Source organism: Ranitomeya variabilis, chromosome 1 (genome assembly GCF_051348905.1).
Source record: "Ranitomeya variabilis isolate aRanVar5 chromosome 1, aRanVar5.hap1, whole genome shotgun sequence".
Classification (NCBI taxonomy): Eukaryota; Metazoa; Chordata; class Amphibia; order Anura; family Dendrobatidae; genus Ranitomeya; species Ranitomeya variabilis.
In genome coordinates this window covers 637,530,734-637,543,544 of record NC_135232.1, presented here as the reverse complement: position 1 = coordinate 637,543,544, position 12,811 = coordinate 637,530,734, and the positions used below count along the sequence as shown (strand labels likewise).

The 12,811-nt window shown below is 43.3% G+C and overlaps 1 protein-coding gene across 2 annotated transcripts in view; it reads right to left on the bottom strand.

Moving 5' to 3' along the window:
- G2E3 (G2/M-phase specific E3 ubiquitin protein ligase) overlaps positions 1-3,655 on the bottom strand; it is an 81,691-nt gene extending 78,036 nt beyond the window's left edge. The window contains exon 1 of one of the 2 annotated variants that reach the window (XM_077260920.1): positions 3,473-3,655. In XM_077260920.1, the coding sequence (XP_077117035.1) occupies positions 3,473-3,489 (17 nt within the window). In that variant the 5' untranslated portion in view covers positions 3,490-3,655. The remainder of the gene's footprint in view (positions 1-3,472) is intronic. The other variant, XM_077260927.1, reaches the window with a different exon arrangement.
- Positions 3,656-12,811: the final 9,156 nt, after the last annotated feature.

Below are 12,811 nucleotides of genomic sequence, written 5' to 3'. Positions count from 1 at the left end.
GACGTCACCGCTGTGCCCTGCTTTCAGGCCGGCACTCACAGTCAGTGCGGGAAGCAGACGGCGAGGGACCTGACGGACACCGGAAGTGAGTATGTACTGTTTGGTTTTTTTTACATTTACGATGGTAACCAGGGTAAACATCGGGTTACTAAGCGCGGCCCTGCGCTTAGTAACCCGATGTTTACCCTGGTTACAAGCAAACGCATCGCTGGATCGGTGTCACACACACCGATCCAGCGATGACAGCGGGAGATCCAGCGACGAAAATGGTAGTTACCTGCCGATAACGGTATTTCTCTGATCCCATGATGGCACCACGGAGAGAGGGGTCCGCCCCCAGGGACAGGAAACCTACAGGTGAAAAAGGGCGTACCTCTCTCCCACATCAGTTGGTTTACAGAGCCTTTATACAGAACTTCAGCTGCAACTCAATATTTATGCAAATTAAACTTAGCCTATTTAACTTAATAGAAGCACCGTGACTAAAGTTAATTACTAGTACATTATCCAGTGCACACCTGTGTGTGAAAAGAAAAGGGAGGGAATATACGGGTGCCATCATGGGATCAGAGAAATACCGTTATCGGCAGGTAACTACCATTTTCTCTATCCCCATGATGGCACCACGGAGAGATTTGAATAGATAGAGCTATTAGGGAGGGACCACTGCCTCTAGAACCCTTCGCCCAAAGGTAGGATCAGAGGAAGTCAAGTCTAAGCGATAATGCTTAAAGAATGTAGACTGGGAAGACCAAGTGGCCGCTCTACATATCTGTTGTATTGAACCGCCAGCTCTCTCCGCCCAGGATGCGTGCTGTAGGTTCCCCGTCAGGGACAGGAAACCAACTGATGTGGGAGAGAGGTACGCCCTTTTTCACCTGTAGGTTTCCTGTCCCTGGGGGCGGACCCCTCTCTCCGTGGTGCCATCATGGGGATAGAGAAATAAAGTTCCAAACGATCTGCTACGACGTACGATTCTCAGCAGGGTCCCTGATCGCTGCTGCGTGTCAGACACAGCGATATCGTATGGATATCGCTGGAACGTCACAGATCGTACCGTCGTAGCGACAAAAGTGCCACTGTGAGACGGTACCCTTAGGCTAAGGTCTCATGCAATGTTTTTGCAACATTTTTGCAGTCAAAACCTGCTCTCTTGGCAGTAACAATGCAGCATTTTCGATTACATTTGTGCTTTATCTACAGTACATGTTTAATAAAGTTAGCTTTATTTACCAAAATGCCATGAAAAAACATTTGCTGAGTTTTTTCACTTTCTCATTGCTTTCTATGGCTCAAAAACACTGCAAAAACGATGAAAGCATTAAAACACTGCAGTTCTCAAATTCAATCAGGAAAATAAAAACAAGCATCCGTTGAAAAACAGAGCTGAAATGCTGCATGCAAACATTGCCCAAGCTTGTTGCCCCACCCCCCACTGACAACAATTTTATAGGCCGAAACAACTCCTACTATATCAATATATGGTCTGTCATATCAACAATAGGGTATATTTTTACATAAAAAAAAAGAAAAAACTCATTTCTGCTCCATTCAGTGATGGTCAGCCATGTACAGCGCTCGACAATCCCTTAAAGGGAATCTGTCACCTCATTTTTCTCATATAAGCTGCGGCCATCAGCATCAGGGGCTTATCTACATTCTGTAATGCTGTAGACAAGCCCCCAATGTAACCTGAAAGATGAGAAAAAGAGGTTAGATTATACTCACCCAGGGGCAGTCCCGGTCCGATGGGCGTCACGGTCCGGGTCCAGCGCCTCCTATCTTCTTACGATGACATCCTCTTGTCTTCCTGCTCCGGCGTACTTCATCTGCCCTGTTGAGGGCAGAGCAAAGTACTGCAGTGCGCAGGCGCCGGGCCTCTCTGACCTTTCCCGGCACCTGCGCACTGCAGTACTTTGCTCTGCCCTCAGCAGGGCAGACAAAGTGCGCCTGCGCAGGAGCTGCAGCGTGAATACAAGAAGAGGATGTCATCGCATGAAGATGGGAGGCCCCGGACCGCAACACCCATCGGACCGGGACTGCCCCTGGGTGAGTATAATCTAACCTCTTTTTCTCATCTTTCAGGATACATCGGGGGCTTATCTACAGCATTACAGAATGCTGTAGATAAGCCCCTACTATCAGTGGGCACAGCTTATATACGAAAAACGAGGTGACAGATTCCCTTTAAAGGAATTATTCAGGACTTTTAGGCTCTCACCACACCATTGGAGCTCCAAAGCTGAGACGTTCTCTGACCCTTTAACTTTTTATGGGGGCTAAAAACTAATAGGCAGGCAGTTGCTAACAACCTCCCTATTCTGGCCAAAGCCAGAGTGGTCACAGATTGCTGCTGCCGGTGATTCTGTGGCTTCTGCTGACGTGACGTCAGACGAGCAGCACTTCTCTTTCCCTCTGCTCTATTGACAGGGTATCACTGCCGATGTCATGCTGATTGACCGCCGCCTCCTTGCTTACTAACTTCGGGGAGCTGGCTGTCAATCAGCATGACATCGGCAGTGATGACTCATCCACAGAGCAGAAGAGGATGAGCTACTCTGTTATGAGTGATGGAGAGAAACAACAGTATTGCTGGGTGAGCAGCACAGATCATCTCCGTGCAGAACAGGTAGGCAGCAACTATTTGTATTGTTCAATAAAATACTAGTGATAAGCTGGGATAAGGTGTTATCCGCGCATGCTCAGGTGCTAACCAAGTGTGTTCGAAAAAAGTTTGAGCCCCCGCGGCTCCATGTTTCGCGGATGTTGGATAGCTGCAACACATACAGGGATTTTCTAACAAATAGACAATCCCTCCATATGTTGCAGTTGTCTAACAACCATGAAACTTGCAGGCGCAGAGACTCGAACATAGTATTCAAGCACACAGAAGACACTCTGATAGCACCCGAGCATGCTCAGATAACACCTTATCCCAGCATGTTCGCTCATCACTATAACATACCATACAGAGAAAATCCAGACAGCAGTACTCCCCCACTGCCTGCTCTACAGTTATCGCTAATGTGACAGAAGTGGTGACATTACATAATCACCAGGCTCAGTCGTCTGCTGCCATTTAGCTCGGCGATTGTCTGCAGCGGTTGTAAGATGCTGATATGACATCACAGCCACAGAAAACCAATAGATTTAGGACAAATAACAAATGACGCTGTTCTTTAAGGGCAAATTCAGACACCTGCGAAACAGACTACGGTGCGCAGAGCGGCCCCTGACAGCAGGTACACAGGAGTGCAGGTGAGGGGGCTCCGTGCTGCGCGGTCTGTGCACGGTCAGTCAGCTCCACAGGGCACAATGGTATAGCGCTGACAGCAGCTGACATACTGAAGAAAGACGCACACAAGTGTACAATCATATCGCGATTGTGATGCGTCTGACTGACACAACATGCGCCAATAGTAAAGCCTCAGTGCAGCCAGCACACCACTGACCAGCTGGCAGAACTACGTACCCAGAGCGGCGCTCCATGGCCCAGGACGTCACCGACTCGGCTTTCTCTTTCTCTCCCCGAGTCCCCGTCACCGTTCGAACTGCCACCTAAATTCAAACCCTAACATCCGGCTCCATCCCGGAAACCGCTCAATCCAGGAGGGAGGGGGCGGAGCTTGCGTCTCACGCCTCGCTTTCACTGGACGGGTCCATTGTGTGACAGGGGGAGTTATGGGGCGTGCCACACTGTTACGGTGAGCAATGGTTTCCTCACTTTATCAGATTTTTTTTTTGTGGGGTAAATTTAACAAATCCCGTTGTCCACTTCTTGTCTTGAAAAACATTACTCATGTTCGTACTTTTTTTTTTCAGTTCAGCTCTACTGCGCATGCTCAATTACATGACGCTCATGTTATCAGTGGTAGGATGTGATGTGACCTGTAGGTTTGGATGCTGGCCACTAGATGGCGCTGTAAGACGGAAAAAAAATGAAAGGACACTATTATTATTATTATTTATTATTATAGCGCCATTTATTCCATGGCGCTTTACATGTAAGGAGGGGTATACATAATAAAAACAAAGCTCTAATCGGTTCAAGTGCAGACTGTGCGGCTGCCAAATAACCGCAGACGGACAGCTATAGCTTTTTTTATCATTGCGCTTTAGTGTTATTATTATCATTTATTATTATAGCGCCATTTATTCCATGGCGCTTTACTTTCTGTTTTTTCACGATTCTCCAGGTCAGTACAATTGCAACTCATACCAAACGTAGGTTTTTACTATTATTTTAGTGGCTTAAAAAAAAAGGAATGGTGTCGCTATTTCCCATGACTTTTTATTATTTTTCCATGGATGGTGCTGTGTGAGTCTTCTTTGTAGCTGGAATGGTGCTAGTTTGGGGCACATACAATGATCTGATTGTTTTTTATTGGATTTTTTTGGCGGAGGTGGAGAAAAACATTTTTTACTCCTTAAAGTGTCTAATAAGAGGTCAGACAATTTTATATTTTCACAGATTGGACTTTTACGGACACAGTGATCCCTGATATGCTTATTTTATTTTTTTTTTTTCATTTCTTTATTACTTTATTTCGGAAAAGGGGGGATTCAACATTTTTAAAAACTTTTTAAAGTTTTTATTTAAAAAAAAAAAAAAAGAGGAAAATTGACCTGCTGTTTTTACATGGAGCTTAGAAGGATTCAGCTAGTCAGTTTATAATCACTTGATGTCAGAGACCTAATGGAAAAGAGAAGAATTAGCTGGGTAGAAAGGCGAAATGAGCAATTGTAGGTACACAGTGCTATATAATAGGATGACTGCATTATATTAAGAGGATAAAAACTTTGATGGGAGGAGGAGGAGGGCTTCTTTAATGGGGTTGTGTGGCCATAGCCTTCAAGTCTGTATGTGGCTGTAGACGTGTGAATCCGCATTGCACGCTGTGAGGATTATCTGGCGCTGGAGATCACGTGACTGCAAATCACATACCTGCATTCTCCGGGCCACATTCCAACTAGACTGTTTTCAGCCTCGCTCAATACATGTGATCAGTTTTCCAAAATAAGCTGTCTATCTGCCATGACTCCACCCACACTCAAATATGCAAATAGCCTCTTTATAAACTAAGTAGACACGATCTTTAGCGCCACCTATTGGCTGTAGCAATCCTAAAGGTCAATATCACCCATGAACTAGCCCTGCCACATGACTTAGGATAAGAAGCCAAACCAGATACTATGTTTACAGACACGTTTCAGGGTGTTTGCTCCTCATCAGTGCAAAGCAGCAGGTCTGATTTGATTAGTCAGTTTTCTTGCTTTGCACTGATGAGGGGCAGACACCCTGAAACACGTGTCTGTAAACAGAGTATCTAGTTTGGCTTCTTATACTAGCTCATGTTGCAAAAAATTTTGGCACAATTTTTGCAACATTTTCTGAAATATGCTACTTTTTGTGCTAAAAAAAAATCACAAAAAAGGTTTTAAGACAAAAAAAAGTGGATTTATTACATTGCACAAAATTCTTGGACTGGGTTTGCCACTTTGAAGAATATGGCGCAAAAAACAGCAACAAATACCATAAAGCAAAAGAGAAAATAATTAAAAATGTAAATAATGAATCATTGTGTTTTTCTCCCATGGGTCTTGAGGGTCAGACCACTCTCAGCTTCCTTCTTGCTCATTCCATATATAAGGTGTTAACCTGTTAGCCACAGGTCTGGTTCTCCTAAACTCCAGTAAAACCACTCGGTATGTGTGTGCTGCTCAAATGGGTATTAAACAGGTTTAACCTGTTGGATATACAGTACAGACCAAAAGTTTGGACACACCTTCTCATTTAAAGATTTTTCTGTATTTTCATGACTATGAAAATTGTACATTCACACTGAAGGCATCAAAACTATGAATTAACACATGTGGAATTATATACTTAACAAAAAAGTGTGAAACAACTGAAAAAATGTCTTAAATTCTAGGTTCTTCAAAGTAGCCACCTTTTGCTTTGATGGCTGCTTTGCACACTCTTGGCATTCTCTTGATGGGCTTCAAGAGGTAGACACCGGGAATGGTCTTCCCACAATCTTGAAGGAGTTCCCAGAGATGCTTAGCACTTGTTGGCCCTTTTGCCTTCACTCTGCGGTCCAGCTCACCCCAAACCATCTCGATTGGGTTCAGGTCTGGTGACTGTGGAGGCCAGGTCATCTGGCGTAGCACCCCATCACTCTCCTTCTTGCCCAAATAGGCCTTACACAGCCTGGAGGTGTGTTTGGGGTCATTGTCCTGTTGAAAAATAAATGATGGTTCAACTAAACGCAAACCGGATGGAATAGCATGCCACTGCAAGATGCTGTGGTAGCCATGCTGGTTCAGTATGCCTTCAATTTTGAATAAATCCCCAACAGTGTCACCAGCAAAGCACCCCCGCACCATCACGCCTCCTCCTCCATGCTTCACGGTGGGAACCAGGCATGTAGAGTCCATCCGTTCACCTTTTCTGCATCGCACAAAGACACGGTGGTTGGAACCAAAGATCTCAAATTTGGACTCATCAGACCAAAGCACAGATTTCCACTGGTCTAATGTCAATTCCTTGTGTTCTTTAGTCCAAACAAGTCTCTTCTGCTTGTTGCCTGTCCTTAGCAGTGGTTTCCTAGCAGCTATTTTACCATGAAGGCCTGCTGCACAAAGTCTCCTCTTAACAGTTGTTGTAGAGATGTGTCTGCTGCTAGAACTCTGTGTGGCATTGATCTGGTGTCTAATCTGAGCTGCTGTTAACCTGCAATTTCTGAGGCTGGTGACTCAGATAAACTTATCCTCAGAAGCAGAGGTGAATCTTAAGGTACCTTCACACTGAACAACTTAACAACGATAGCGATCCGTGACGTTGCAGCGTCCTGGATAGCGATATCGTTGTGTTTGACACGCAGCAGCGATCAGGATCCTGCTGTGATATCGTTGGTCGGAGCTAGAAGGCCAGCACCTTATTTCGTCGCTGGATCACCCGCTGACATCGCTGGATCGGTGTGTGTGACACCGATCCAGCGATGTCTTCACTGGTAACCAGGGTAAACATCGGGTTACTAAGCGCAGGGCCGCGCTTAGTAACCCGATGTTTACCCTGGTTACCCGGGGACTTCGGCATCGTTGGTCGCTGGAGAGCTGTCTGTGTGACAGCTCTCCAGCGACCACACAACGACGAAACAGCGATGCGGCATCGATCGGCATCGTTGTCTATATCGCTGCAGCGTCGCTTAATGTGACGGTACTTTTAGTCTTCCTTTCCTGGGGCGGTCCTCATGTGAGCCAGTTTCTTTGTAGCGCTTGATGGTTTTTACAACTGCACTTGCGGACACTTTCAAAGTTTGCCCAATTTTTGGGACTGACTGACCTTCATTTCTTAAAGTAATGATGGCCACTCGTTTTTCTTTACTTAGCTGTTTTTTTCTTGCCATAATACAATTTCTGACAGTCTATTTAGTAGGACTCTCAGCTGTGTATCCACCAGACTTCTGCACAACCCAACAGATGGTCCCAACCCCATTTATAAGGCAAGAAATCCCATTTATTAAACCTGACAGGGCACACCTGTGAATTGAAAACCATTCCCGGTGACTACCACTTGAAGCTCATCAAGAGAATGCCAAGAGTGTGCAAAGTGGGCAGCACAGTGGCGCAGTGGATAGCACAGCAGCCTTGCAGCGCTGGAGTCCTGGGTTCAAGCCCCACTAAGGACAACATCTGCAAAGAGTTTGTATGTTCTCTCCGTGCTTGCGTGGGTTTCCTCCGGGTTCTCCAGTTTCCTCCCACATTCCAAAGACATTCTGATAGGGAATTTAGATTGTGAGCCCCAACGGGGACAGCGATGATAATGTGTGCAACCTGTAAAGCGCTGCGGAATATGTTAAAAGATTATTAAAGCAGTCATCAAAGCAAAAGGTGGCTACTTTGAAGAACCTAGAATATAAGACATAATTTCAGTTGTTTCACACTTTTTTGTTAATTATATAATTCCACATGTGTTAATTCATAGTTTTGATGCCTTCAGTGTGAATGTACAATTTTCATAGTCATGAAAATACAGAAAAATCTTTAAATGAGAAGGTGTGTCCAAACTTTTGGTCTGTACTGTATATATATTTATATGTATGTATACACAGAGCACATATAAGCAAATATTTATTTATATGTATATATACACAGAGCACATGCACACATACTGTATATACAGTGGGGCAAAAAAGCATTTAGTCATTCAGCAATAGTGCAAGTTCCACCACTTAAAAAGATGAGAGGCATCTGTAATTTACATCATAGGTAGACCTCAACTATGGGAGACAAACTGAGACAAAAAAATCCAGAAAATCACATTGTCTGTTTTTTTATCATTTTATTTGCATATTATGGTGGAAAATAAGTATTTGGTCAGAAACAAACAATCAAGATTTCTGGCTCTCACAGACCTGTAACGTCTTCTTCTTTAAGAGTCTCCTCTTTCCTCCACTCATTACCTGTAGTAATGGCACCTGTTTAAACTTGTTATCAGTATAAAAAGACACCTGTGCACACCCTCAAACAGTCTGACTCCAAACTCCACTATGGTGAAGACCAAAGAGCTGTCAAAGGACACCAGAAACAAAATTGTAGCCCTGCACCAGGCTGGGAAGACTGAATCTGCAATAGCCAACCAGCTTGGAGTGAAGAAATCAACAGTGGGAGCAATAATTAGAAAATGGAAGACATTCAAGACCACTGATAATCTCCCTCGATCTGGGGCTCCACGCAAAATCCCACCCCGTGGGGTCAGAATGATCACAAGAACGGTGAGCAAAAATCCCAGAACCACGCGGGGGGACCTAGTGAATGAACTGCAGAGAGCTGGGACCAATGTAACAAGGCCTACCATAAGTAACACACTACGCCACCATGGACTCAGATCCTGCAGTGCCAGACGTGTCCCACTGCTTAAGCCAGTACATGTTCGGGCCCGTCTGAAGTTTGCTAGAGAGCATTTGGATGATCCAGAGGAGTTTTGGGAGAATGTCCTATGGTCTGATGAAACCAAACTGGAACTGTTTGGTAGAAACACAACTTGTCGTGTTTGGAGGAAAAAGAATACTGAGTTGCATCCATCAAACACCATACCTACTGTAAAGCATGGTGGTGGAAACATCATGCTTTGGGGCTGTTTCTCTGCAAAGGGGCCAGGACGACTGATCCGGGTACATGAAAGAATGAATGGGGCTATGTATTGTGAGATTTTGAGTGCAAACCTCCTTCCATCAGCAAGGGCATTGAAGATGAAATGTGGCTGGGTCTTTCAACATGACAATGATCCAAAGCACACCGCCAGGGCAACGAAGGAGTGGCTTCATAAGAAGCATTTCAAGGTCCTGGAGTGGCCTAGCCAGTCTCCAGATCTCAACCCTATAGAAAACCTTTGGAGGGAGTTGAAAGTCCGTGTTGCCAAGCGAAAAGCCAAAAACATCACTGCTCTAGAGGAGATCTGCATGGAGGAATGGGCCAACATACCAACAACAGTGTGTGGCAACCTTGTGAAGACTTACAGAAAACGTTTGACCTCTGTCATTGCCAACAAAGGATATTTTACAAAGTATTGAGATTAAATTTTGTTTCTGACCAAATACTTATTTTCCACCATAATATGCAAATAAAATGATAAAAAAACAGACAATGTGATTTTCTGGATTTTTTTGTCTCAGTTTGTCTCCCATAGTTGAGGTCTACCTATGATGTAAATTACAGACGCCTCTCATCTTTTTAAGTGGTGGATCTTGCACTATTGCTGACTGACTAAGGCTACGTTCACATTTGCGTTGTGCGCCGCAGCGTCGGCGCCGCAGCGCACAACGCAAACAAAAACGCGGCAAAACGCACGCTAAAACGCTGCGTTTTGCGCCGCATGCGTCGTTTTTGGCCGCAAGTTGGACGCAAAAAAAATGCAACTTGATGCGTTTCTTGCGTCCAACGCTTGCGGCCATGCGGCGCTAAACGCAGCACAACGCATGTCCATGCGCCCCCATGTTAAATATAGGGGCGCATGACGCATGCGGCGCCGCTGCGGCGCCCGACGCTGCGGCGCTGACCGCAAATGTGAACGTAGCCTAAATACTTTTTTGCCCCACTGTATATTTATATCTACAGGTGCTTCTCACAAAATTAGAATATCATCAAAATGTTAATTTACTTCAGTTCTTCAATACAAAAAGTGAAACTCATATTATATAGAGTCATAACAAACAGTGATCTATTTCAAGTGTTTATTTCTGTTAATGTTGATGATTATGGCCTACAGCCAATGAAAACCCAAGAGGCATTATCTCAGTAAATTAGAATAATTAACAAATAACATCTGCAAAGGCTTCCTAAGCGTTCAAAAGGGTTCCTTAGCCTATTTCACAATCATGGGGAAGACTGCTGACTTGACATATGTCCAGAAAACAGTCATTGACACACTCCACAAGCAGGGTAAGCCACAAAAGGTCATTGTTAAAGAAGCTGGCTATTCACAGAGTACTGCATCCAAACATATTAATGGAAAGTTGAGTGGAAGGAATAAGTGTGGTAGAAAAAGTCACACAAGCAAACGGGATAACAGAAGCCTTGAAAGGATTGTTAAGAAAAGGCCATTCAAAAAGTTCGGGAGATTCACAAGGAGTGGACTGCTGCTGGAGTCATTGCTTCAAGAGACGTATCCAGGACATGGGCTACAAGTGTCACATTCCTGGTGTCAAGCCACTCATGACCAATAGACAACGCCAGAAGTGTCTTATCTGGGCCAAGGAGAGTAACACAGTCCAAGCTGCTTGAGGTCTAGTGTGAAGTTTCCACAATCAGTGATGATTTGGGGAGCCATGTCATCTGCTGGTGTAGGTTCACTGTGTCTTATCAAGACCAAAGTCAGTGCAGCTGTCTACCAGGAAATTTTAGAGCACTTCATGCTTCCCTCTGTCAACGTGCCTTTTTAGATATGGAATTTCATTCTCCTCCAGGACTTGGCACCTGTCCACACTGCCAAAAGTACCAATACCTGGTTTGAAAACAACAGTATCACTGTGCTTGATTGGCCAGCAAACTCACCTGACAATTAACTCCATAGTGAATCTATGGGGTATTGTCAAGCGGAAGATGAGAGACACCAGACCCAACAATGCAGATGAGCTGAAGGCTGCTATCAAAGCAACCTGGGCTTCCATAACACCTCAGCAGTGCCACAGACTGATCGCCTCCATGCCTGCCGCATTGATGTAGTAATTGATGCAAAAGGAGCCCCGACAAAGTATTGCGTGCATTTACTGAACATATATTTCAGTAGGCCAACATTTTAGATTTTAAAATCATTTTTCAAGCAGGTGTTATAAAGTATTCTAATTTACTGAGATAATGACTTTTCGGTTTTCATTGGCTGTAAGCCATAATCATAAACATTAACAGAAATAAACACTTGAAATAGATCACTCTGTTTGTAATGGCTCTATATAATATAGGTGTTTCACCATTTATGTTGAAGAACTGAAATAAATTTACTTTTTCATGATACTCTAATTTAATGAGAAGCACTTGTATCCATAAGATTGCTTTATTAGGTTTGTAAACTAGCTTTATTAAATTAAACAGATAATTACTGTATGTAAAAGATGATATTAGAAAATGCATTGCATACAGATTACATACGCATGTCATACGGATGCTAGGTGAGGAAAAAAAATCTCACACTCACATAGCACTTGAATGACATAAGTTGAACCATATGGATTCCACTCCACTTGTCTAACTTTTCAGCATCAACATCAGAGCTATTCTTTATACGCTATTGTGAGCGAGTCCTAGTAGTGTATTCCAGTTTCACACTGAGAAGAGGATCCCTTAGAAGGTGATAATGTATATCTATATTAACGCATGTACATATACATAGATTTTGTAAAAAGAAACTTAATAGAAGTTCTTCTATAAATAAATAAGATTTTGGGTGAGAAGAGTAGTAACTCTAACCTAAGAGAAAACAGTTTTTTTTTTTGCTAAGACCTCATTCATACATCCATTTTTTTGGGGGATTTGTTGTATACAAAAAATGGATTGTTTATCATCAGTGTGCTGGATGAGATTTTTGTCATTTTTTGGTTCATATGTATATTTTCATCATCAGTAAGTCCATTTTTCTTCTGTGCATATTTTCTGCTATGCAAAAGAAAAAAATCCAGGCTTCTCTTACCCATTAGACAGTAAAAAATGAATAATACATGGATGGCATCAGCTCCATTTTTTTCTATTGATTTTAATGGGCAAGTTTGATTTGTGGCTTGTATCAAAAAACAGGTATGCATGTCTGCTTTTCTTTTTTTTTTTTTTTACAGACACTATGTCCACCACAAAACACAAAAAGACACGTGAGCAGCAAAATAGACTATGACGGGTACATGTTCTTTTTGCGAAAAAACACTAATAGAAAATATAAGTGAAAAACAGACTTCTGAAAGAGGCCAAAGAGATGCAATGCAATAAGGAGCAGGTTACAACATTGCATGATGAAGTCTGAAGTGACAGCAAAGTCAGTGAGTTTGTTACTCATCTGAGCATCAGCTGAAGTCTTCCTCTCCCATGAAAGCTTGCAGCTATGTGAATTGTTGCAGCTCTTTGGAAAAAAAAAAACACTACCTACGTTCCTGTTAGGTAATTTAACATTTTAACACCACTAGCTCCCCTTTTTCTTAGGGTATTGTTTCCCTTTAAACTAATACACCTCCTCCTGAGACTATTTCGCTCATGCTGAGTTTGGTAAATCAAGTAATATAAGTATCAGCTTGAAGTTTTTTTGCTGACTTGACGTGTTCATCTT